We start from the raw sequence: 26,171 nt of genomic DNA on the forward strand, positions 1-26,171 counted from the left end.
TGGCAGAATCCACTCTTAAATACACTCAGGCTGAGTTTGTAAAATTTTTGTAAAAGAAAAAACAAACCATTTTTTAGGTATATGCAAATACTAACTTCAATCGATGCCTCGACTAAACAGCGGAATCCTTCCCTGAAAATTTAAGAAAGCAACGTTGGGGAGGGAATGTGATCAAAGATCAAGAAAAACCAGTAACCATTTTCATTTCTCTGCACATGTGAACTATTGTAGCCACGCATGTAACGGTTCTTTACAAGGTAAAAAAGCAAAGTCAACACATTAAAATTACATCCATGTTTGCCCAAAAATTGACCAAAGCCAAGAAAATTTCCAAAAAAAAAAAAAAATCAAATATGGGTGTAGAAAAAACACGATATAACATAACACGACACAACCCCCTCCCCCCTCTCATGCAACCTAAAGAAGCAAATGAGACAAATACATATAGAAATAAATAAAAAATTGCCTCAAATAAAGACAAGGGTGGAGCGAAAAAAATGACCGAGCCCTTCTCTATCACGACACTCACCACTATGATACAGAGACCAAGTTCAGATCAAGGGGCCTCAGAGCTCCTTGAACAATATCTTGCACTGATCTGTTCCGCCGGCAAACCTCGGACAGTTCTTCAATTGGAATCATCAAGCCATTTACAGTCCCCCCAGATGCTGCATCGGATAAAGCTTGTAAAAATCTTGACCTTTCTGCCTCTGTAACAGCATTTGATGGAATTAAAGAAATGCTATCTTTTGTCCACTCTAAAGCTTTCGCACCATAAGCTCTAGTGAGAGACACAAGGGCATATGTTACCTGCAGTAAAATTAAGAGAAAAAGGATTTAGGATTAAGATTCATCATCCAAATAAACACACTGATGTATCTTGGTTCGGGGGTTAAGAGGTTCAGAAACCGTTTCTATTCGCGAACTTGGAAGTGCTCCTGTAAGAGCAGCCACGAGAATCCTGGTGATTGCAGCGCCTCGTGGAATGATTACACTGTCCCGGATAGGTACACAGGGCTTTCCTTGACTGGAATTTGCCAGATCAAAAACATCGGCTAAGAAAGTCAATATGGAATTGGAGGCTTCCCTGCAGTGAAAAAGGTACTAAGGCAATCAAGAAAATATTGGTGGGGCAATTGGATTAACGAAAAATGCCAGTTACAGTAAATGTACAGCATGCAAGAAAGAGCATAACCTGTGCTGTACCGTGACACCGACCATGGAACAATCTACTAAACAAGGAAATACAGGAGATGGACAAAATAATTGAGGACAATATCGCATACACCTAGATGCCAGTAAGAAGCAGTCATCGACCAAGTCTGGTCGGGAAGTGAAGTCCTGAGAAGGAGAACCATTATCATCATCACAAACTACATCATGGACAGTTTAAAGAACTTGAAGTTGACAATACAGTTAGTTAAATCCACACCTGAATTTTTGTGAACATATATGTTGTATTGTTGAAGAGAGATTCAATTAGGGCTTTCAAATAGCTCGTGCATGAGGGATCAGAACCAAATATCTGAAAAAACTTCCAAATATAGCTTAATATAAGGAAGTCAATAAAAATATGACTCAAGTGAAGCACTATGAAAAAGGACCTTGATAACTTCACTAGAGAGATAAAGGAAACACGGTTGCTGATGCTGCTTATATAACGCCTGTATCTCCTCAAGCATTACACCAACTGTAACCCCCATTAGTGTTTTAGAGGTCCTCACCTAGAAAATTGATGAGATTATCAAGAAAACAGCCTTGATAACAAGAAGAATAACAAAGAAACATCGTATACTTTCAGTTTCTCTAAATGTGTCTCCCACAAGGCCAAGGGGGAAAATATGTAAGCCTCGAAGTATAAAATAGGGATACAAAGTTATTAAAGAACATAATGATTACAGGTCCAACACATAAGCTGTAATCATCGATGAGTACAAATGTTACAGTTATAAGTATTTCAAACACAATATACTGCATCCAACCATATTGATTTATATTCTGTAGGTAAAAAAAAGGCGATGGAAAAACATGTAGTCAGGCTCCAAAATCGCGCGTCATAGATGTGCATTATTAGCAAATGCCAAATTATCTGGACTTTTGCCCCAAGAAGACCTGAATAACATGCAACTAATCATTGGAAGAAAGTTGGCACACAAAAATTGGTAGCTGAATAGAAAGAGGGGTCTATTATCGAGTAACTGACACGAAGATAATCCGTGTGTTCCATATCGCCAAACTTGGGGCATAATGATTCATAATTCAGTATAAGTCAAATAGAGTAGCTCGGCATAGACTTGGCAACATCGAATAAGACAACTTTCAAGCTGAATGAAATGAGAGGTGGAAAGGCTGAACAAAAACCATTTCCGGGGGAGAGAACAAAGACACAAGTTTCAGTGAAACTAACACTATAAAGAAAACATTAGCATACAAGTAACCCGAAATAGGCCTTAAAAACAAAATAACATGATTCAGCAAGCTTACAGCATTTTTGCATGCTCGGCAAAGAGATTCCATTGTCCTCATGTCCCATGAACGACTGCAGATCAATAATTTGAGACTCAAGAAATCTGCAATTAAGTATTCAGTACAACACAAAAAAAAGTATGCCAAAAAAGTATCAGGAGCACTAACATATCAAATATGGCTTTGAAAATAGGCCAGAGTCTTTGAACAGCATCTGCCACTGCTTCTGGATGATTCACATGTCTGAAACAGTTTCAGTTGCGTAAATTACAGGTGTTAATGTTGAAAAGAGGGGGAATGGACATGAAAAATAAAAAATAATGATAAAATAGATGAAGTTAACTGCTTACCTGAATATATTTGCCAGTCGGTCTATATGAATGGTTAGCTCACGAGCAGGTTTCTGCCCCAAAACTAAAGGACCTTGATTAATGACATCCTGCCGGTTGACCATGCATGATACTTCATCTAGACCCCTCAAATCATAAATCAGAAGTTCCTAGGTAGATAACAAACCTGTAAAGGAGCGACAGCAGGCAAGCATATTGCCTCCAAGGCTTTCTTAGCATGTTCTGAGGGAAGTTCTGTGATGACCATACTGCAGATAAAGATAGTCCGACAATTCAAATTTTTGCATCCACAGTACGCAGTTATGTAGCATCCTGAAAAACAATCATACCTCAGGGCTTCAACAAGATGCAGTGAATCTTCAGCCGAAACCTTGAAGGGACCTTCTCCAATCACTGCCCTTTGGTAAATTTGAAAAAGACCGTCTAAGGACCCACATAGCTTTTTCTTGCAGTCTACAGTTAAAACAAATATATTAATCATAACGAGAGATACTTTTAGCATTCAAATCAAAAGGCATCTAGGGGGGGAGCGACAGGGCCATGGAAAAAGAAATTTTGAGGGAAAATTCCAAACAATCAGTGATGTTGACGTGCAAATATAAATAAACTATGACGAAATTGATTGAAAATAAATCATGAAGATAGGAATCACTTAAATAATCAATTTCCAGCTTTATTTTAACCTCAAATAAAAATGCCAAATTTCACGTCAATATCTGACAAATACGTCCCTCATCCATTAATTAGATAGTTACCAGGACGCTTGTTGCATTTTCGCAAACCTCGAACCAGATTAATACATGAGACCATAATAGTATTCCACAGCAAAGGACATTCATGACCTATGAGACTTAAAAAACGGACAATATTTACAGAACATGAGAAGAAGTTCAGTCAACACCACATAGTTCATACATTTTATTTGAGCCAAAAAGTACCATAAATAGAAAAAACAATCATGATAGTCCAAGGAAGAAAGTTCTTGCCATCACATATATGACGGAATGCCAAAGCAGCAGCAGCTGCGGTGTCCTCTGAAATGCTCATGCCACCAACAAGAATATCTATAAGTGGTGGCAAGAATGAAAGTCCACTCGGGGAAGAATCAAGCCATTTTGAATAAGCACCGACAATTGAGCACACTAAAAAAAGAGATTAATGTCAGATGCAATTGCTCAATAGCTTATGGAAAGTAAAGTTAAAATACACCATCTTCTAGTGAACTGATGATTATATTCTTGAAAAGCGATTAAGAAACTGATTCCATAATTTAAAACACAAAGTATATTACCTGTCTGCAGCAGCTGAGGTTGATGAGGAAGTTTCGGAAGCAATGAAACAACCTGATCAAAGCGAGTATGAGCAAGAAAAATTTAGAATTGGATAGTTCACACCACAAAAGATACAGGAGAATAGAAAAAACAGATCACCACTAGCTGACATATAAAATTGTAATGGAAGCAAATGGCAACATAGGTAACTGTTGGAAATCCATCAATCAACGTTTTTTACAATCTGGTTGCAATCCTGGAGATATTATAGGATCTTTTCCTTTGTATTTTTAGGTAGTAAATATCGTAAATAGGAGCGTAGAAGTCAGTCAAATATTCCACCTTAATCTGTTACCTTTCGTATTGTAATTGCTCTCACAATAAGTGCCCCTTGAACTCATTCACAGAAAAAAGAGTAATTTTTCTGCTCATATATTTTCCAAGATGGTATCAGAGAGGGTTTCATCCTCTGACAACCCTCTATTCACTGTGCCGCTTTCATTAGTGGAAAAATATTCCTCTATTCATAGCCGGCGTCTTTAATTGTTGAAATAAACACAGCAGTGTCTTCACCGTCAAGTTCATCTATATTCCTTGCAGCTTTGCGCGATCTCTTGCGCGGAGTTATTTGTGCGAAAGCCCAGTCAGTGGTTTGGGCCATTTTTTTCTGACCAGCCAATTTGTTCATTGGGTATTTGGGCCAGCCTCCATTCCATACAGCTTTCATCGCAATTTTTGGCCTTTTACCGCAAATTTTTCTGCAGCTATATCGGAAGTTACGCCCGATAAGAAGTTCACTCTTGCCGCCACGATTTCGATGAAAATATTTGAGTCACAATCTGTTAGAACCACGATCATCCGATTAAATGGCGACGACTTCCTCTGTGGGTACCGATCTGCCCGTATGCACATCCGTGGGAAAGGAAATATCAGATATATCACAGGTGACAAGAAGACTCACGCTGTTGATGATCCAATATATACTACTTGGGATGTTGAAAATTCTATCGTTATGACATGGCCCGATCAATTTACTTGTCGTTATACCCCTCAACAAAATGGCATCATAGAACGAAAAAATAAACATTTACTTGAAGTAGCACGTGTCATATTTTGACTTGCCTATCAAGGTTTTTGGATGTACTGTTTATGTTCGTATCCTAAGTCTTCGTTCAAAACTAGACCCATGAGCTGTGAAATGTATTTTTTTGGGTTATTCTTCGAATAAAAAGGGATACAAATGTTTTGACCTCAAAAAAAGACATTCCATGTGAGTATGGATGTTTCTTTTTCAGAAACACTACCTTATTTCACCAAAAATTCCCTTCAGAGGGAGACAAATGAAGTTGGAGGAAATTTTTGGGATGTTCGAACCCAATTCCCAATGTTTTTGGTCTTACACAAGAACAACATGTTTGGTACTGATCCTTTAAGAAAACCAGAGTCTGTGGTGCTAATCTAAGTGAAAGCTGAACATCGACAACCGGGAGGAATACTTCAGAATCTTGCCTTGATAAACATATATAAATAAATGCAGCTTCATTCCAAGAAAAAGAATAAATTGAGGGAAAAACGCCTGAATGATTTGGTGTTCATTAAGTACAACAGAGCTCTGAGATGTAGATTCGATAACCGTGATACCATCGATCCTATCATATTGAGTGAAGTGGATGAAGGCAATGAATGGCTGGTAGGGAGACTGGAGGATGAAGAGCCTGACTTTGTTCATGATGGTGATGATTTGACTTGGCAAGATGTTGCTGATGTTGGAGTAGATGAAGCTCTTTATACATTGAGGAAATCTAAAAAGGCCTCGAAGGCGACCCCTATATCTACGGGCCTCAAAGGCGACCACATCTACACCTACAGAAAGCTCGAAGGCAGCCACATCTAAGTCTAGAGGGAAAAGGCCAATAGGAAGATCTACTACACTTAATCTTGTAGATGAAGAGAATGAATTCAACTTTGATGAAGAAAGTGAAAAGAGTAATGTTGATCGTTGCGCGATTTTACATGAAGAAGATGGTCTCGATCTTGATGAAGAAGATGAAAATGAATTTAGATTCTATTTTTCTAGTTTTAGAATTGAGATTTTATTTGCTTTGAACTTATATATGTTATTTAAGCATGAATCGTTGAATTGATGTTAGTAAATGCTATATATTATATATTTGTCTACTTGTGGCGCTTTACTTTCAAATAGCCCTCGCTAAGTCATTCGCTATCCGCTATAGGCACGGGTAGCCTTCGCGCTACGGGGCGGTAAGCGTGATTGAAAACTATGGTTCTGGGGAAGTTTCAGAAAGCGTTGGGAACGAAATTGAGTTTGAGTATTGCCTATCATCTAGAGACTGATGTTTAGTCCGAGAGGACTATTCAAACACTCGAGGACTTGTGCTATGTATTTTGGACCAGCATAGTATGATCATTTGTCGCTTGTAGAGTTTGTGTATAACAATAGCTACCATAGCAGAGTAAAAACAAAATGTGTTAGCTAGAAGTAGCGCTGAAGCTGAAATCAAAGTTGTTGCACATGGAATCTGCGAGGCAATGTTGATAAAAAGAATTATTGAAGAATTGAAGATTTCTCATTCAGCTCCTGTTAAGGTCTATTGTGACAATAAAGCTGCTATTTCTATAGCTCATAATCCAATACTACGTGATCGGACAAAGCATATAGAACTAGATAAGCATTTCATCAAGGAAAAACTCAATGCTGGAATAATAAGCATGCCATATCTTCCAACAGTTGAGCAATTGACTGATGTGTTAACTAAAGGACTGCCGAAGAAACAATTTGATAAACTGACAAGCAAGTTGTCTCTGGAAGATATCTTCAAACCAGCTTGAGAGGGAGTGCTGGAAATGCATCAATCAACGTGTTTCCCAATCTGTTTGCAATCCTGAAGATATTATAGAATCTTTTCCTTTGTATTTTTAGGTAGTAAATATTGTAAAAAGGGGAGTAGAAATCTGTCAAATATTCAACCTTAATTTGTTATCTTTTATATTGTAATTGCTCTCACTATGAGAGGCCCTTGAACTCAATCACAAAAAAAAGAATATTTTGTCTCCTCATATATTTTCCAAGAGTAACCAAAGCAAAGATGATGTGGCACTGGCAGTATAGTTGTGGCTTGAAGAAATTTATACCTGAGGCATAATTTCTCCCTCAACAACAGATACATAATCTGATATTGCTCTTATGCTGAACAGAACAGCTTCAGCTGGACGCCAATCAAAGTTCTCATCGTTCCCACGACTACTCACTGCCTGTGATATCAACAAAAAATTTAAAATTTAAAATCTAAAATCACAGATAAAGAAACAGGTTTTAGAGTGGAAAATTTTGCGCAAAGAGATTTGGCGATTCATTTACCCCAGACAAAATCTACAAAAGAACTAAAATCTAAGCAACTACATCTTCACTCATTCATCAACAAAATGACACAATCAGAATGTGAAGAACAATCGATATTTTTCTCCTCCATCACACAATGCATATGCATATCTATACAGTAATTTTCAAGACTAGCGAATAATTAATTCACAAAACCAGAATGATTGTTGTAAAATTAACATAAAATATTTACGCAATTGAACTATATGACTGAAAAATTGAGCATGCTATTTTCAATCAAACGGCACCAGCACACACAATTTTCTCCCCTGAAAACTGTAACCAAAGGCTCACTTGTGGATGTCATGGATGCTATGCAAAAAAGAGATGGAAGGCTAAAAGACCATTGGGAATAAATGATTGACTACTCTTATCCCACAAGACTCTTGGTAATCTTAGTTAATAGTATATAACACCAGCAATGTTTTGTATTACTTAGCTAGCAGGTCTACATCATCTTCTACAACCATTTATGGGGGTTCAAAGGTGACACACTTGTTTCTATGCATCAAATAAATAAGATCTGAAGTATGGCATCTCTACCAATAATTCATAGGCGTCTCTGTTGTATCTGTACTGTGGGTTAGGAATTCAAGTAACAAGTATGTGAACTGATCGTAAATGTCACTGCCAAGTCCTTTGCTATTACTTGTGAAGAGGAATTTATTTATTAATTTGAGAAGTGAATAATTTCTCCAGGATCAATACATACCTCGATAAGCTTCATGTATAGAATTCTTAGGGTAGCATCACCACCTAAAACTAGAGCTGCATCGATAAGGACATCAGCAACAGCTGCAAAGATAAAAGATTTTCAGAAATCCATAGGTTGTACCATACCAGAGCTCGAACTGAGACAGAATGTAAAACAAATTGAGAACTCGACATAGGAAAACTAGTCAAGTGACAGAAAAGAAGAGGGAAAGACTGTGCCTGAAAGTAAAGTTCAAGGTAAATATCCAGACACAAAACATATTTCAGTGCAATGTAGGAAGCAGAACAAACAGAGAAATATATTGTCGTTCAGTCAGTAGAGAGACAGAAACTAGGGTTTTTTGAAAAAGCATTCAACCTAGCTACAGCAAAGGAGGCATGGAACTGTGAGATGATTTAATAAATATTTCCATACAAACAACATTAATATGTTGATGTCTTCGTGTAAAAAAATAATGTTCCCCTGTACGAACCTACAATTTCGCATCAGTAAAAAAGAATTCCAATTTTGGTAAGGCATTCTTTTATGTATTTTGGTTCTATCTTGACGGTTGAAACATATTGCCCAGACAGCCAGAAAAGTACAAAGAAGACAGAATAGTTCCTACATGTATTGATCCGCAAACAGAAGATTAGATCTTGCTTGTCTGGTTCAGTGAGTTAATTGTTTATATTGTTCTCTTTCTGTAGTTTCATTTACTCAACTTCAAAAAGCTTTAAGACTACGCAAAGGTCTTAAAAGGGTTTTCCAGAGAAGGGCAATTGGCACATATCTCTTGCCATTTTTCTTCATGCTAACAGTGTATCAGGGACGGATGTTAAAAGAAGCAATGCCCAGTTTTTTGCTATTATTTTTTAATTCTAAATCTGTTGCTTGTCACCTGAAGAGCTCAGATTTCCTTTCTAAATCCATGGGCTTAGATTGAAGAAAATAAAAGGATGTAAAAGAAAGGTAACAGCCTAACAGAAAACAAGACTCAAAGCAGTGTCATAAAGTTCAGAATGTGCTGGGAAACTTTTAAAAGAAAATAAGAATCACAGCATTCTCATCTTTTATTATTTTATTTCATTAAAATGGAAGCTGTACTTAGGCATACAGGCAGCATAACTTATTTAGATGTAGCATCACAGCCACCGGCACAACTACAGCATTGAGAAAATTTGATCCATTTTGGACATTGCATAAGTGTCAACAAAACTGACTGAATATTTTTGTCTTGCAGTCCAATTAGCTTTAGTTTTAACATAGCACCAACTGAGAAGAAACTGCATAAGATAGGAGGCACAATCACAGAACACCCCCCTCCTGAAGAAAAGATTAAATCAAGCCAAATATTGTTTATATGTGTTTTTTACATAGTGCATATGAGAACCACAACGTTCGTCACAACTGAAAAGTTATCAAAGGTCACTGAAAAGCACGCAAAATTAAAAGCCTTTTAGTTAAAATGTATCCAAATATTTGAAATATCAACAAAAAAGGTTGAGGTATTACAGGTTTGTTATACGCTAATAAATTGTAGAGAGGCCAAACGAGATAAAGCAATGATTCAAGAGCAGTGTTGATCATTCCATCCGCCACAATGATTTATTCTGCATTTTATATTTTCTTTAGTTAACTGTGAATTTCCAATTTGTGCCTCCATAACAAAAAATGACACCACTGAAGGAAATGTTGAAATACAAATTAGCAAAGCAACTACAGAGGGATGTACCATATCTAGTCTGCTTAAAATCTTTCTGATCCTCCCTTGAAAGATCCAAATAATCCCGTGGGTACTCGACTTTGATGCTAACCTGTGATAAAAGAAGATTTTCTTTCATTCGTGAGATCTCTTCCATACCATCTATTACCCGGTATACACATTAGCAAACTCGAAAGTTTTACCAAAAATATCTTAGACTAATATGAATTCACCATCTCCTGAAAATATTATTGCAGTGTTTAAACGAAACAACACAACCAAATAAAGCAAACTTAGTCTATTTAAACTTTTTGGAAGCCATTAAAATGGCAAGAAAATTGATTATGTACTTCATAGAGCATCAAATTAATCTCCTGAGTGCTTCTTCATGTCCTATTTCGAGTCATCACTTTCCCTGTCTCCTACACTCCCAAATAATTAAATTCAGCTTTCCTCCTTTGACTCAGAAAATGTCTAAACCAATCATCAACTATTTAACCCCTCTAACTTCTTTTAGCACCAATTTTGAGTCCTCTAAGTTGAGGACGGTAGTAGGAGTAGGCAGAGGCCAATTAAGAACTAGTATGAAGCACTTATTGTCACTATGGGAAGGGTTAACACTTCGTGGGAGCAGATTCAGACTGTTCTTGGTAATTCTGTCTACAGCAGGATCGAGCCCTTTCCTAATAAGGCAGTGTAGTGGCCTTCTAATCAGACAGAGTACTCATATTTTCTAAACCTCAAGAAATGTTTTTTCGATAGACGGTGCCTTTGGTTTTTGAGGAGTGGAGACCAGAAATCAATAAGAAGGCCGAGATTCGGCAAGTTGATTCTACTGTTATGTCGGCACCTTCATTAATGGGAAAGGTTGTTAAGATCTTAAAAAGAATAGTCCCTAAAGAGGTTAGTGATTTCAGAAGATCAAATATACATTCATTATTAACCAAGGGTTCGAGGGTCAAATAAGACTTAGAGGAGCTGAAGGCACAAAGGATATACTGCCTATCTTTGAGAAAACGTACAACAGAAGAAAGTTCAGGAAAATAAATGAGGATAAAGTTGGTTTCGAAAAGGGTGTTTTACCAAAATCAAGTATCTTGAACCATGAGGACTTTTTGTTGGGTGGAGGTTGACTTGGGAGATAGGGAAGAATCTATTTTCACCGACTTAGAAGACGATTTCTCGGAGGAAGGAGATGAATCTTTTGTTTCAGATAACCATGCTTCATGCCTTTCAGATTTTTCATACATCCTGAGGATGAGGTCGCAGATTTAAAGGGGTTGTTCTCATCTTCACCTGGTCCTATGCAAAATACCGGGTCACTTCAGCAGGAAAATGCAAAACCTTTAGTGGGAGAAGTATTCTCTTGTTTTCAATCATCGTTTCTAAATCATTCTTTCAATTTTCATTCTATTTTTCCTGTTTCCTCCGTTCTAGGGATGTCTAGTGGTCTTTTAGGTGGAGGAGGACAACAAAGGATAGATGCTGAGCCGGGCAAAGAGAATTAAATTTCACAGGGGATGAGATGAGGAATAAATTCCAAGATGACGATAAGGCTTTGGGAGTGCATTCAGATTATATGTGTTGGGAAAATGTTAAGCAGTCAACAGGTGTTTTAAGTAGAGAACTAAATAGATTGAAGTGCGAGATTAATTACGAGAAAGGCTTGGTTTCCAAGGGTTCAAATGCGTTTTTAAAGATATGCTCATCGAATATTAGGGGGGATGGGCAGCAAGAAATGGGGGATTAATTCGTACTGTATTACATAAGGAAAAACCGGACATTGCGGTGCTTTTAGACGTCAAGAGAAAGACTCTGCATAGTAGATTTGTTGCAGGTTTGTGGAAGACTAGATTTCTTGACTGGGTTTTCTTACCGGCGATAGGAAGATCAGGGGGTATTCCAGTGATGTGGGATCCCGGAGTCGTGGTGGTCAGTAATAACTTGATAGGGGAGATTTCGGTCTCGATAGAGATACAACTTAATGATGATATTAAATGGTGGTTCTCAGCTATTTATGGATCGTGTAAGCCAAGAAAAAGAGAACTATTGAGCGAAAAGTGGTGCTTTGGAGGAGATTTTGATGTGGTTAGAACTTTGAGCGAAAAGATGAATACCATGTCCACAACTACAAGCATGTCGTATTTCCATAAATTGATCAAGGAGTTGGAACTGCACGATCCACCTTTATTGAATGAAAAGTACACGTGGTCTAACTTCAGGGATATACCAATTTCTTGTAGGCTAGACAGATGTATGTTCTCAGAGTCAGAGGGGGACATCTTTACCACTTTTAGACAAACGGTGTTATCCAAAATCGCCTCATATCACTTTCCAGTTTTGCTAGATATTTCTAAGGTTACTTGGGATCCATCTCCGTTCAGATTCGAGAATGCTTGGTTGACTCATGAAAACTTCAAAGATTCAGTTTCGTCTTGGTGGAATAATGGGGTCAGTCAGAGGTGGGAAGGGTATAAGTTCATGAAGAAACTTAAAGGAATAAAAGTTCAGTATCCAAATGGAACAAAGAGGTCTTTGGGGATGTGAATGTGAAATAAGCGGAGTTAGTTAAAAAAAAATTAGACAGTTAGATGAGCAAGAGACGTGAGGAATTGGTCGGATGTTTTTACTGAGGAATGAAGGGTAATGAGGTGCGAAATGGAAGAAATGTTGTTTAGAAGGTTTCAAATGAAAAGTCAAAAGGCAAAAGTGAGATGGCTGAGGGAAGGAAACCAGAACTCGAGAAGTTTTTTCATGCCTTACTGAATAATCGAAAGAATAGATCACTGATAGATAAATTGGAACTGGAAGACGGGTCTGTGGTTACAGAGGTTTGTCAGATTGAAGAGTCTATAATCAGTTTTTATAGGAATCTATAGGAAACCGGATGGGGGGTTCAACGGACTAGAGTGGAGCCCTATAGGTAGGGTGGATGCAGAGGAGTTGGAGATTACGTTTTCAGATGAGAAGACCAAAAAAGCGGTGTTTGATACCAATGGATCGAAGGCTCCAGGGCCGGATGAGTTTACATTGGCTTTTTATCAAAGTCGTTGAGAAACGATCAAAAAGGGTTTGAAGGTGTTTAACGAATTCTTTGAAGGAGGCATGGTCAATGGGATTACCAATGAGACTTAAATTTGTCTAATCCCTAAGAAACAAGATGCGATCAAGGTGAATGACTTTAGGCCAATCAGTATGATAATGAGTTTGTATAAGACTTTGGCTAAGGTCTTAACGAATACGTTGAAGAAAGTCTTGAGCAAACGATAGCTAAAAATTAATGTGCATTTATACAAGGGCGACAGATTCTAGATTGTTGTCTTATAGCTAATGAAATAGTCGAGGCGTGTAGACTTAAGAAGAAGAAAGGGTAGGTGTTCAAAGTTGATTTGGAAAAAGTATATGATAATGTGGATAGAAGATTTTTGGATTTCGTGCTACAAAAGAAAGGTTTTGGTGATAGATGGAGAAAGTGGATAAATGGTTGCGTATCGAATGTCTCTTTTTCGATATTTATTAATGAAAGGTAAAATAAAAAGGGTGAGAGGTCTTAGACAAAAAGATCCATTCTCGACTTTCCTATTTAATCTTGTGAATGATGGATTGGGGCGGGGTGGATATGGCTAAGACTGCGAATGAAGTCAAGGGGTTAGAAGTTGGTATAGATAAAATAGAGATCTGTCACATTCAATTTGCGGATGACACTTTGTTTTTTGTTAAATCTGACAGGCATTATCGTTGTTTTTGGTGGAGATACTTAACTCTTTTAGCCAGAAGCCGAGACTGAATATTAACTTGAAAAGAGTGTTTTGTTGGCATTAAATTGTTCGGAAATGGAAGTGGAAGGGTTGGCTTCAGAGATTGGGTGTAAAAATGAGGAGTGACCAATTAAATATATGGGGGTACAGTTGGGAGATAATCCTCAGAATTATGGCTTTTGGGAACCCGTGCTATCTAAGATGTCAAAGAAACAAGCAAGCGAAAAAAGCGTTTTTATCAAAGGGGGCCGATTAACCTTGATAGCGGTAGTGTTGAGTGCCATGCCAACGTATTTCATGTCTATATTTAAAGTACCATTAGGTGTGGCAAATGGTATGGAAAAGATTATGAGGGATTTTCTGTGCGTCGGAGCCGATGGGGAGGTACATTGTCATTTGATTGCTTGGGATCAAGTTCGCAAACCAACCGATGGGGGGGTTGGAAATGGGGAATATTTGCTCGAGGAATAAGACACTTTTACAGAAATGGTGATGGACATGTTCCGTGGAGAGGCAACCTTTATGGAAAAAAGTTATTAAGAGTATTTATGGATTGCAAGATAATGGTTGGGTTGGGACATGGGATTGGCAAGGAATAAGACTTTTCGAAAACCCTGCAAATTTATCTCTCGATCTTACCAGGCTTTTCATCTTTTAGTTACGGCGGTGTTCAAAGGGATGAATATAATTCGTTTATGGCAGGATACTTGGTGGGGGATTCCGTCGTTAAAAGATATTTTCCATCTCTTTTCCAGATCTCCACGAGTCAAACAAAAATATTAGAAGTTTGGTCAGTGAGGTGGACCTTCCGGTTAATTCCAGCTATGCCTGGGATATGCGCTTCAGCCGGGCTTTGAATGAGGTTGAAATTAATGAGTTGAGTACTTTATTAGGGGTTTTAGAAAATGTTCATTTGGAGTTGGGTAGGGCGGATTTAGGGTTTGGTTGCGAGACTCTTTAGGGTCTTTTGTGTCATATCTTTTTTTCCTGTCACTAATTTCCCTCATTTTTATAATATCTGGAGAGAACCTATCTCACATAATGTTCAGGTTTTCTCGTGGACTGCGCCTTTGAGAAAATTGCCGACTTGCGATTCTTTGCAAAAAAAGATGGCATGACTGTGCATCAAATCCGAACTGGTATACACTTTGCCGGAATAAAGAGAAGAATCAAGATCACCTACTTTTGCATTGTCGTTCACGAGTGGAATTTGTAACAGAGTATTGCAGGAATTGGGTATGGAGTGGATATTACCAAGAGCGGCGCATAACATGTTTCTTTTGGACCCGGGATTGCCTAACGGATGGAAATGTCGGACCTTTTGGAATGTGCTAGTTCATTGCTTATTTTGGCAAATCTGATTGGAGCGGAACAGAATTATTAACGATTCCAGGTTTGGGAAAAGATAAGATTTAGGGTTGCTAGTTGGACGAGAAAGCTTGCAGAGTTTAATCATTTCTCTATCTCAGATCTAGTCAGGGATTGAAAATTTTTATGTTATTGACGATAGTGTAGCCTTTCATGTATTGTGCTTTTGCGGATATCTTATTTGTCTCCCCCTACTCTGTTTTCCTATTTTAATATAGTTCGTTTCATATAAAAAAATATATTTAGGAAAGTATTTCATGCCAAACAGAGAAAAATAGGAGCACCAAAAAGTTTCGCAAGCCACTTGGACAATGATGACATCATGCTCTTAAACTTTTGGAAATGACTTACTGCAACTTTTGATTATAAAATAATTCTTCTTAAGAAAGCATTTCGAGGACTGGATGTTTTCATAGATGATGGAAGAGATTCAGCTTGAAACCAAGAATTGCACATTAAATCAACTACAGAGGAGAAAAACCTCACCAAGGAGACAAGTGAGTCATATGATGACTGGAAAACCTGCAACCGACGGGCTCTCTCAGCTTCAACAGATGCTTCGCTTCCATAGGCTGCATAAGAATTCCTGATTCAATAGAATAGTCAAAGTCAACAGCTTATTCAAGCATTCCTACTTAATGATGAGTCAATATAATTTCACCTCTCAATTAATATAATTTGGAGATTGTGCCAGAAGTTAAAGGTCATGGAAGCAATGTCAAATTCTGGATGTGAAGCAACTCCAAGTAATGCTTGCACAATCATCATTGATTCATCAGAACCTGAAGATAAAAGTCATTTTCATAAGGCAATCTTGTCAGTGAAAACACCATAAGAATTTGCATAAATCATGCGCATGTGCAGATGTGCTTGTGTGTGCACAGTGTATATGTATGTGCAGATAAAATCATTAATATGCTGGAGAGTGAGAGTGAGAGTGTGAGTGTGATGTGAAGGAGAGATGCATTTTAATATAAATGATTCATTAAGAACATTCCCCTCAAATGGATCCAACATAAAAGCAACAAAGTGAAGAATCATGTATCAAGCAACAACTTATATACCGGTTGCAATCAATTCGACATATGCATCTCCCATATCAGCAAAGAGGCGAGCAATGGCCTTCACATCCTCCTCATCCTGAAAGAAGCAGTAAACAAGTATCAAACGTAAAAGACAATAACGCAGCTCGGCAAACTTAGCTCAACAATAAACTCAAGGCAAAAACGTTGTAAGTTTCAACACAAACAAACAGTGTCCCTCCCATATATCTTTAGAAAAATAGGACCACAATTGCACAATTAATCTCTGCTGCCACTGCAGCAGCTTGTAGTTGAATTATTATTTGAATTCCACCAGCTGCAGCAAATGCTCCCAACATGCCCACCTTGTGTGGCGCACACCAATCAAACTGGTCTAATCTCTTTAGTTGGAATGCTAAGCTGCAGTTCGCTAGCAACAGCCTTTAATTATAGCCTACATCCCGATTTTGCAGAAAGACACAACCACATCCCATAAACTAGAGGTTGAAAGTGCGTTTGATATGCCAACTCCTCCATTTGCAAAGAAAAAAGTGAATATCACATTAAGCCACCACATTATGTTATTGTTCAGTATGGAGGGTGGATGAGTGAGGAAACAGAGAGTTAATCTTCAGCTACTTTGGTGTAAGTAACAACAAATTCTATAAGCAGGACTAGTAGAATAGGAATTGTATAAGAATAAAAAAAGAAGTGCCAGCCATGAAGTAAAATTCAACAAATTTAATATAGCCATGTAAGTTTTCAAGCTGTGAGTACACTGATGTTCAAACAAGCAAATGAAACAATCTACGTTGCAACACCATACTAAACTGCCAAACATTTTAATCTTTCAGGGTTTGAGAATACAACTAATAAAGCATATATATATAAGAAATCATCTTTGACAGTAAAAACATTTTAAAAACAGGAGAAACTGCATAGGACCCTGCTTATACAAGTACCTTAGAAGGATCTCTAAGCTGTGCTTTCAGACTCATAATTCGCGGAACAATTAGTTGAATTAAGGGCATCTGGGAGGCAACTCCATCAAAGTTTCTTGATGCCGAATAGTGTATCAATTCAGAGATTACTGCCAAAAAAAGTAAGTATTTAGAGATACATTGTGATTATCTTTATCCACATGTAACAAGTAATAGTGAGAAAAACTTGACTGGGGGATTTTCTCTATGAATGTGAGTGTTTATGTGTGTGTGAGAGAGAGAGAGTGTGTGTGTGTCAGAGAGAGAGCATTAGCATGTTACTAATCCTCTTCAACATACCATTGACAGAAGCCTCAGAGAGTATATCACTATTCAAGCTCGAAAGAGCTGTAAGCACTAATGGGTGTGAAGCAAGGGCTGAAGCCGGAATCCTGAAACAAATAGCTAACGTTAGAAAATCATCTAACTAGTCGAAAATAATAGAAACTTAAAAAAGGAAAATGAAAAGTGAAAACATATATGTTAAATGACATTTGATATAATTTGCATTACCTCTTCAAGATGCAAGAGTTTTATGACTCTAAAGGAAGTAGAAGACTTTCTCGTTGAATTCAAGAAGACAATGAAAGTGGATACATGAAGTACACGTTTGGAAAAAAATGCCACACAATTTGGAGGATGAAGATTGAAGACCACAACTTTTGACTTGTCTTTTGAGTTGACAGTTTGTTCCTTCACTAATAAATAAATGGATGGGCTATCCAAGCATTTTTTTTTTAATTTTTTTTTATAAGAAACATATTTTATTAATAATAGATTAAGTAAGAGTACAATAGTGGACTAGCGGTCCACTCTCGTCATGAAACAAATAACATCAAGTGAGTCCTAATGATACACATATTCCCAATTTCTCACTAAATCTAAAATCGCAACATTTTGAAAATCGTGATGATTGCTAATCCACATTGCAATGTTGATCTTTATTTTGTCCAAGCACTCCTCCTTCGATTCTTCTTTGTCCTCGAAAATTCTTCTATTCCTTTCCAGTCAGACCGTCCAGCATATGCAATGCAAAACCACGTTCCAAAAAATCCTTCCCCTGGCACCAGTTAGCCGTCCCAAATCCTGGCAGAATAAATCCTTGGTGGACTTTGGCGTCACCCAAATCAACCGAAGCTCTTGCAACGCTCTAGACCACAATGATGTTGTGAATGGGCAATGAATGAGCATATGATCCTGAGTCTCTGTTTCATGTCTACATAGTACACACCATTTTGGGCACAAAGCAATTGTTGACCATCTTTTTTGAATCATTTCCGAGGTCGGTAGCTTACCCAAAGATGCTGACCAAGAAAATAGCTGGACCTTTTTTGGAACTGGAATTTTCCAAATAAAATGGAACAATTGAAAAACTGGAAAACGAGTATGTTGGAAAAAAGACTCATAGAAAGATCTAACTGAGAAAATACCCGAAGAATCCCCTCGCCACTGTAGAAAATCATTTACCCCTTCGATCAACCTTACCGAATCTAAAATATCTAATAACTCGGCTAACCGAGCAGTCTCTTCATCCCTCACACCCCTTCTAAAATGAAAATCCCATGATTAGGTAGATGTGACATTATCAAAATGAACAAAATATGATATAGGCAGATTGTGAATTGATTATAACTGAAATAATGCTGGAAAAATATCTTTAAAAGAAGAATCCCCCCACCATCTATCCTCCCAAAACCTAACCTTATTACCTCCTCTCACCTGATTTAATACTCTCTGTTTAAAAGTTGGGTATACTCGGGAAATGAACTTCCATGGGCACCTGAACGTGACGTTTATTGCCAACCCTGCATCCCACCCATTTTCTTGTAACCCATATTTACTCACAATTATTTTCTTCCACAATGTACCTTCTTCCACAAAAAATCTCCACCACCACTTACCCATCAATGACTTGTTTCTCAATATAATATTCCCAACACCCAAACCTCCTTTATCCTTCGGTTTACACACATGGTCCCATNCCTCCTTTGTTAGTCTAGGAGACCAACTGAAGTCAAACACAACTTCTGTTTTTCAATGATAGCAGCCTTCGTGAGCATATCAGCTGGATTCTTGCTTCCAGGAATCTTCTCAAGCTTCAAANAAAGCACTCTTTTCCCAATTGATTTTTAAGCCGGACATTTGACAAAACGATCTCACCACTTGAACCAGGAACCTGATATGATCCTCATTTTGCACAAAGAAAAGCGTATCATCCGCAAACTGAATGTGTGATATCTCAATCTTGTCTCTGCCAACTTCGATCCCCCTTATGAGATTCATTTCCTTTGCTTTATCAATCAATCTCCCCAACACATCCACTACCAAATTGAACAAAAAAGGAGACAATGGATCTCCTTGTCTAAGACCTTTGAACGCCCTAAACTTACCTCTTGGCCTCCCATTGATCAGAATTGAAAATGAAACATTTGACACACATCCTTTAATCCAAGATCTCTATTTTCTTCCAAACCCCTTTTTCATCAAAACAAAATCCAAAAAATCCCAATTCACGTTATCGTAAGCCTTTTTGAAATCCACCTTCATGACCCATCCTCTCTTTTTCTTTCTTCTCCCCTCTTCTAGCTAAGTCTAAAATTTGTCTCCCTTGAACGAAAGCATTTTGAGATTCGGATATAGTGTCTGCTATCACAATCTTAAGCCTCGCCGTTAGAACTTTTGCTATAATCTTATACAAGCTTGTTGTCAGGCTTATTGGTCTGAAATCCTTCACTTTAATCGATTCAGCTTTCTTTCGTATCAAGCAAATATATGTTTCATTAGTTGCTCCATTTATGATTCCTCTTTGAAAAAATTCATCAAAAACCTTCATTATATCGTGTTTGACTATATCCCAGCAATCTTAGAAAAAAGCCAAAATAAATACATCGGCCCCCGGACTCTTATTTCCATCGCACTGAAAGACTGCTTGCTTGACCTCGTCTTCTGTAAATGGTTTTTCTAATTCTCTACTTAACTCATCTTCAATTGGGCACCACTCCACTCCTTCAAATACTGAATTTCAGGTCTTATCAATAGGACAAAAACCAATTTCAGTAGTTACTACTACTAGTCAAATTATCATAAGAGCCAGATATCATAAAAATGTAGGTTCAATAGAGCAAGTCAGTAAAATAAATAAATCCAAGGGAAAGTGAGATATACTAACACAGAACCAGATGTTAATGCTAGCAACTAACTCACCAAAGCTAATAAATAACAGAAAATGCAAGAAACATAGAGGCCCTAACTGCCACACAATATATCTATTACATCATATTTTTCCTCAATCCAAGAAAAGGGTAAACAGATCAATATTTTAACAGAGAGGAAGTTCAATGAAAAATTGCTAAATGATGAAACCAAAAACAAGAACTGAAAGAAAGACAGAATACCTATGCCTCAGTCGTAGCCAAGAAGCAAAAGCCTCAAGAACCTGATAAATTGTAGATAGATTAAAAAGGTCCAAATAAGACCTTCTAATCAAAGTATGTAAAAACCCCCAGCAAGTTTGAGAGAATATAGAAGAATGAAGTCTTCTAAAAAAAGTAAATAAGAATTAAACAAATTCTATCTTTCAGTAAAAGTCAATAAATAGAGTAAATACTTAATAGAAACATAATTGTTGAAGTTGTAAGTATAACCAGCATCAAAAAATCAATAATGAAAATTTATGCAGTTGCAAGTATACATGGGCTTGGAAAACAAATAACAATGCAATTGCGATAAAAATGAACAGGAATACTCAATACATTAGAAGCTCCCTATCAGAAATTAAAATGCTGGCATTTATCACAGGCGATTACAAACTCAGTCAAGCAGTCAATTTCTGCAAAAGACCTCAGTAGTACTGTCAATATAAAAGCATAGACAAATGGTTCTGTATGTCAAATGCGGATAGAAATGGATGGAGGAAAGAGAATGAAAAAACATATGCCGCTACGGGACTTCAGCAAGGACTTTCATCAAACCTCATCGTATAGCTATGGGTCTAAATTATCTATACAACAAAGACATAAAGTGTACGTAATGAAATACCAAAGCTCTAGTTTATGTCAAGTAAAGGATGAACTCATCAAAACATAAAACAAAAAGTCCAGGAAGAACATGAAATTGGTTCAAGACAGAAAATTTATGCACTGATGCGTCAGTAAACCAGAAACAAAGCCTCTCGGTGTTCTTAAAATCTGCCTATGGGAACGGAGAATTTCACAAGAAAACATTGTTTATACTTGTCATACATTTACAAGAAACATCTGATCTAAATGGCAACAAAGAATGGATTCAAAGAGATCAAAAGTAACAAAGACGTACCTCCTCTGTTAACTCATTAATGCTCAAGCAAGCGGTTAAGATGTTCAGAACTATCTCCATCCCAGAAGCTAGTTCATCTTCGAAATTTCGCCGTCTGTCAGGGCGTACAGATATTTTATAGTTGAATACTTCCTGAATGAAAATGAAAAAAGTTATCCATTCCATAATGTTTGAAATGAACTTCAAAACATCAACCTCAAAATTTTTAAACAAGAACGGACCTAACCAAGCTTCATAGTACATCGCAAACTAGGACGAAAAAAAAGCCAATTCAAGCTTGACCATGAGAAAATTCAAGATCCACTTTTGACACAAAAATAAAATAGAATATCTTCAACGAGATTTTTATTTTTCAATAACATGCTACACTTTAAGAAGTTCTATATAGAAAAAAAATGATATTCTTAGTAGTTATATTTTAGCAATGGGGTTATAAAATTATGATGTGCCACCCTAATGCCAACTCAAAAGCTGATGACAAAGCGCAGAACACTACTGGATAAAAAACACAGCATGTGTGTGTGTGTGTGTGTGTGAGAGAGAGAGAGAGAGAGAGTGTCCATGTGTCACTGTTTCTAAAATCGAAGATCGTTGTACCTCGGGCAAGACTCTGAGAAGTTCCAAAAAACTTGGTAAACACTCTGGGTGAACATTCATTTCATCTCTTATCCAATTTATAATACCGCCATCTCCCCAGTCCTTTGCAGGCACATGAACAGCCAAACCAGCCACAGCAAGGCTAATCTATAATATTATGTTTAGCACAATATCCTCGTTAAAATCAAAGGATATCACAAAAACAATCGACAATATGAACTCAAATCAATTTCTAGTTTTAACTTTTACCTGAGTCCTGACTTTAGGTGGTCCTTTGTGAAATGATTTTAGTAAGGTCTGCATCAAAAATAGAGCACAAATAAAGCCCAGATTGCTGTATCTTAATAAAATTCTTAACGCAGAAAACAATGCCATCATCCCCATATTTTCAGAGATATCAGCAGAAAGAATGTCTAGACATGAGCATTGAATACAAAGTGTACATACATTTCCCCCAAAGATGCCCAAAAGTTTCGGTGTAACAAGAAAATGGCGGTGTCATTTTCACAGAGAAATATGTCGCAAACCACAACAAAACCATGTACATAACAGAATGCACAAATACATATTCCATATGCAAGCGAGAATCTTTTAACATATGGCATCTTGAAGGAGAATTTATCCTTAATAGTTAATTACAAAAATAATCATCAAAATGCAATGGACACACTCGCTGTCGTGCATATATTAATCCCATCGAAGATTGAGTGACTTTACAAATTATTACACGACATTCTCAAACACAGAATCATAAACTACCCAAGTGATGCCGCAGTTTTAGAAAAGCATAGCAAATAACAAATAAAAACTTTTACCATGTCACATCAAGAAATTAATTCTACACAAGCTAAGAATCCCTTACGTTTAAAGAAACCCGTAGTGGACGAAAAGCTTCAGAAGGTAACTCCTCAAAATCACGTTGTACCTGTTTACACCATGAAAAAATGCTAAGTCGCGTCATGATATATCATCATAGATATTAGAAAAAGTAAAATGTGTTGGACATCACAATTTTATTCCAAAAGAAAATGAGAGATTAGAAGCATCACCTTGCTTCTGAGAGTTTGAGAGCAGAATATTGAAGTTTCAAGATTACTATCAGTATCATGAAGCAAATTGTCAGCAACCTACTAAAATCAGCAACCAATTAGGTTTTTTTTATGGAAGTAACAATTTATACTAGGAAAGATATTCAAATGGACGGGAAAAAACGAAACATACTAGTATACAGAAATTTCCCTCTCAAAAATGTCCCAAGTAACTCAAACAAACATAGCAAGAGAGGGTAAGGGGAAATTATCGAAATCCTTTATTACCTCTCTACAATCAACGACATTTTTCAGAGATTTTTATCAACAGAAATGTGTTAGAAAAAGGCACACAACCTAAATAGTTCATTCACCGAAAAAATTAATTTAGAATAGATTTGTGTTCTGACAGAGACAGCGAAACAAATCAGCAACTACGAAGAATATTAAGTTATTAACTGATTTTTAATGGGTAAAATGTGTTTAATGCTGCACGAATGATGTTGCTTATAAAAGAAAAGGCAAGGCATGAAAAAAAACAACATTAACCTAGCAAACAATATAATACATCAATTCACAAATTCTTAAAAAATATTGACAGGAAGGATTAATCTCATAAGGTATAACAGTTATATGGAACAAGGGATTCCTCTCAGACTTGAAGGTTTACAGGTAACACAGCAAAGAAAGTATTATATAAATAAATAAATAAATTTAAACGAAGTGATGTATAATATGGATATGAACAGAAGACCGAAAAGGGTGATAGACCAAAGGGGCGATTGACGTATAATATGGATATGAATAGGACACCGAAAAGGGTGATAGACCAAAGGGGTGATTGAAACGTTATGACCAGTGCTCAACTAGGACCTTGACAAGAATCAGGAAAAGTCTATACTCATTGAAAAAAACAGCTGAAGTTTCATTCCAAGTGTTAGGGGCAACTAAATTAAGCATTTTTTTATGAGCTAAAGTGCATGTGTTAAATGGTTATCAAAACTTAATGGTTCAAATGAAAACGCATTTTTAGTCAGCTGCTCTTTAAAATCTATTTGCTGTAACACAACATAAACTGCAGAAATGTTGGGATAGAATATACCTCGAATAAGTATCAAGCAACTCTCATAGATAGAACAAAATTCATCAAAAGGAATAAATTATGAAGTATAGAGCAGGGAGTCTTGGTAAACAACAATAGAAGAAAAGAATACAAAAGAACGTCAATAAAACATCTCTTTACCACTGAACGTTCAAAAGCTAACCAGCGAAGAATCTCACAGAATGTTTAGTTGTTTACTAATGGGCTCTTCATAAAGATCTGTAGTCTAAAATCCACAACTAAAACTCTACCAATGGGGCGTATTTGCCACAAGAGCTTCTAACATGGCAACCCTGGATTTTCAAAATTCTGGAATAGATCCAAATCCCAAATATCAAAGCCCTTTCGGCATACCATAACAAGGGTCTTAAGCCTCTTTAACTTCTCTACAAACATAACATCTTCCTGGTCAAACTAGAAAGATGATGACAAAGGAAAAATAGTAAAATACATAAGCTGAATAGCTGATAACTTATTTTGAAAAGTACAAAGCCTGCAAATTTTTAAGACCGTTGAAGATAGTGCCCACAGCATGCAGGATGAACGATATGGCAAAATTACAACGACCGTGGAACATTGAGGACCCAATTTTAAAATTACAAGAACACGATCATATGCAAAAATACACACAGGGTGTATACGAGAAGCCAACAAATTCATCTTCAAAACTTATGTGAGTGCTCCATGCTTGATGAAAAGCAACTGGCCATACTGCATGAACCATTACATATGAATAGTGTTAATCATAACCATTATCTACTTCTCCAAAATACCAAAAGATTCCAGTAAGTTCTCCCCTTCGCTTCAAAGGCAGCAGAACCAACTAAACATCTTATCTTTATAATTAAAAAAATCATTAATTATGAAATTAACTAGCAAGTGAAGAACTTGACACTAAAACAAAACCATTCAGTTCAACACAACCTAAAAGCACAAACAATTCCCCGACAGATTCACCAAACAAATTAACCACGAACACTTCCACCTCATCCACATCAAACTCAAAACACATACTTAAATAGCTGAATAAAATGTCAATCCCTCGTCACATCCATGCCACACAAGGGAAAACAAATAAATCTGAAAAAAAAAAATTAGCCCAATTGAAAAATCACCTGCCAAGCATCAAGCGTACGCTGGAAATCTTGAAGCCAGCGATCCGCCTGCATTCGAACGGCGTCATCTGGGTGATGGTAAAGCGCGTTTAGGGCTTCTTTCACCGTGTTTTGCAGCTCCATACTTGTCCCCGACTCTTCCAATCGAATAATTGAGCCGATAGATACAGGAAACTTCGAAGTTATATAGAGATTGAGCAACGATTGTATAGAGTTTACAGTATCGCGAATGGATCAATGCCTGAGGTGAAAGCTGCGCTGCGGGTTTTTCAAGTATTATATTTTTGAACCAGCTTTAGAATTATTTTTGCTCTGGCAAGGAAGAGGACAGGATACTTTAAATTGACCGGATTTTTTTTATTTTTTGTTTTTATTTATTGCTGTTATCATATGTTCTGGAATTTTTTGTGTAGATGTTGTGAGACTTGATAATATTATATATAATATGTTACAATATCTTATGAATGATATAAGAATTTTCGACTCGATTTATGAAAAAATCATATTTTTTAAATTAAAAATATTATTTTTTATTGTAAATATGGAGTAGGACTATAAATCTCACACGAGACTATAGTTGTTGGGAAAAATAAAATAATTGATATTTTTAAGAATTTTGGTCTTATTTGTTGTGAACATAAACCAGATAATATATTTTTGAATAAGTTTCTTATAAGATGTCTCGTGGATATATATTTGTCGACCAGATTTATATTTTTAATATAAAAAATAATATTTTTCATTAGTCTGGTCATATAAGTCGTGAGACAATCTCTTTTCGATATATTTTATAGAATAATATGATAATATTTTGATATATAATGTAATTTTCTTTTTTTTAGTTACATACACCTTATTTTTAACTTATCTTATGGTATAAACAAATTGATGATGATATCCGTTTTTGATTGTTTCCCCTTTTTATTTAAGTCAAAAATTTGTGTGAGACGGTCTCATTGGTCGTATTTTGTGAGACAGATCTATTATTTGGGTTATCCATG

At 36.7% G+C, this 26,171-nt stretch overlaps 1 protein-coding gene across 2 annotated transcripts; it reads right to left on the reverse strand.

Annotated features, from left to right (window-relative positions):
• Nucleotides 1–180: 180 nt before the first annotated feature.
• Nucleotides 181–25,493, reverse strand: LOC140958627 (transportin MOS14). 2 transcript variants are annotated; one of them, XM_073416147.1, is made up of 27 exons: nucleotides 25,171–25,493; nucleotides 22,975–23,052; nucleotides 22,788–22,850; nucleotides 22,175–22,222; nucleotides 21,926–22,072; nucleotides 21,329–21,460; nucleotides 20,410–20,450; nucleotides 17,315–17,406; nucleotides 16,997–17,124; nucleotides 16,077–16,152; nucleotides 15,674–15,794; nucleotides 15,499–15,598; nucleotides 9,917–9,998; nucleotides 8,200–8,282; nucleotides 7,241–7,360; nucleotides 4,108–4,159; nucleotides 3,803–3,958; nucleotides 3,146–3,269; nucleotides 2,983–3,064; nucleotides 2,817–2,905; nucleotides 2,635–2,709; nucleotides 2,485–2,539; nucleotides 1,605–1,724; nucleotides 1,433–1,525; nucleotides 1,196–1,341; nucleotides 910–1,087; nucleotides 181–810 (listed from the first exon to the last, which is right to left on the reverse strand). In XM_073416147.1, the coding sequence occupies exons 1-27, from the start codon at nucleotides 25,291–25,293 to the stop codon at nucleotides 532–534; spliced, it is 2,883 nt and encodes a 960-aa protein (XP_073272248.1). In that variant the 5' UTR covers nucleotides 25,294–25,493; the 3' UTR covers nucleotides 181–531. The 2 variants fall into 2 exon arrangements, with proteins under 2 accessions (XP_073272248.1, XP_073272249.1); XM_073416148.1 differs by having other exon boundaries at nucleotides 22,975–23,055; nucleotides 25,171–25,492.
• Nucleotides 25,494–26,171: the final 678 nt, after the last annotated feature.

Source organism: Primulina huaijiensis, chromosome 15 (genome assembly GCF_012295235.1).
Source record: "Primulina huaijiensis isolate GDHJ02 chromosome 15, ASM1229523v2, whole genome shotgun sequence".
Classification (NCBI taxonomy): Eukaryota; Viridiplantae; Streptophyta; class Magnoliopsida; order Lamiales; family Gesneriaceae; genus Primulina; species Primulina huaijiensis.

Coding starts and splice junctions, on each gene's coding strand:
- LOC140958627 (XM_073416147.1), bottom strand. CDS start 25,293: ATGGAGCTGCAAAACACGGTGAAAGAAGCCCTAAACGCGCTTTACCAT. Junction 16,153..16,996: donor AGCTTAGAGATCCTTCTAAG/GTACTTGTATAA, acceptor TGCTTCTTTCAG/GATGAGGAGGATGTGAAGGC. Junction 1,088..1,195: donor GGTGTCACGGTACAGCACAG/GTTATGCTCTTT, acceptor TTTTCACTGCAG/GGAAGCCTCCAATTCCATAT.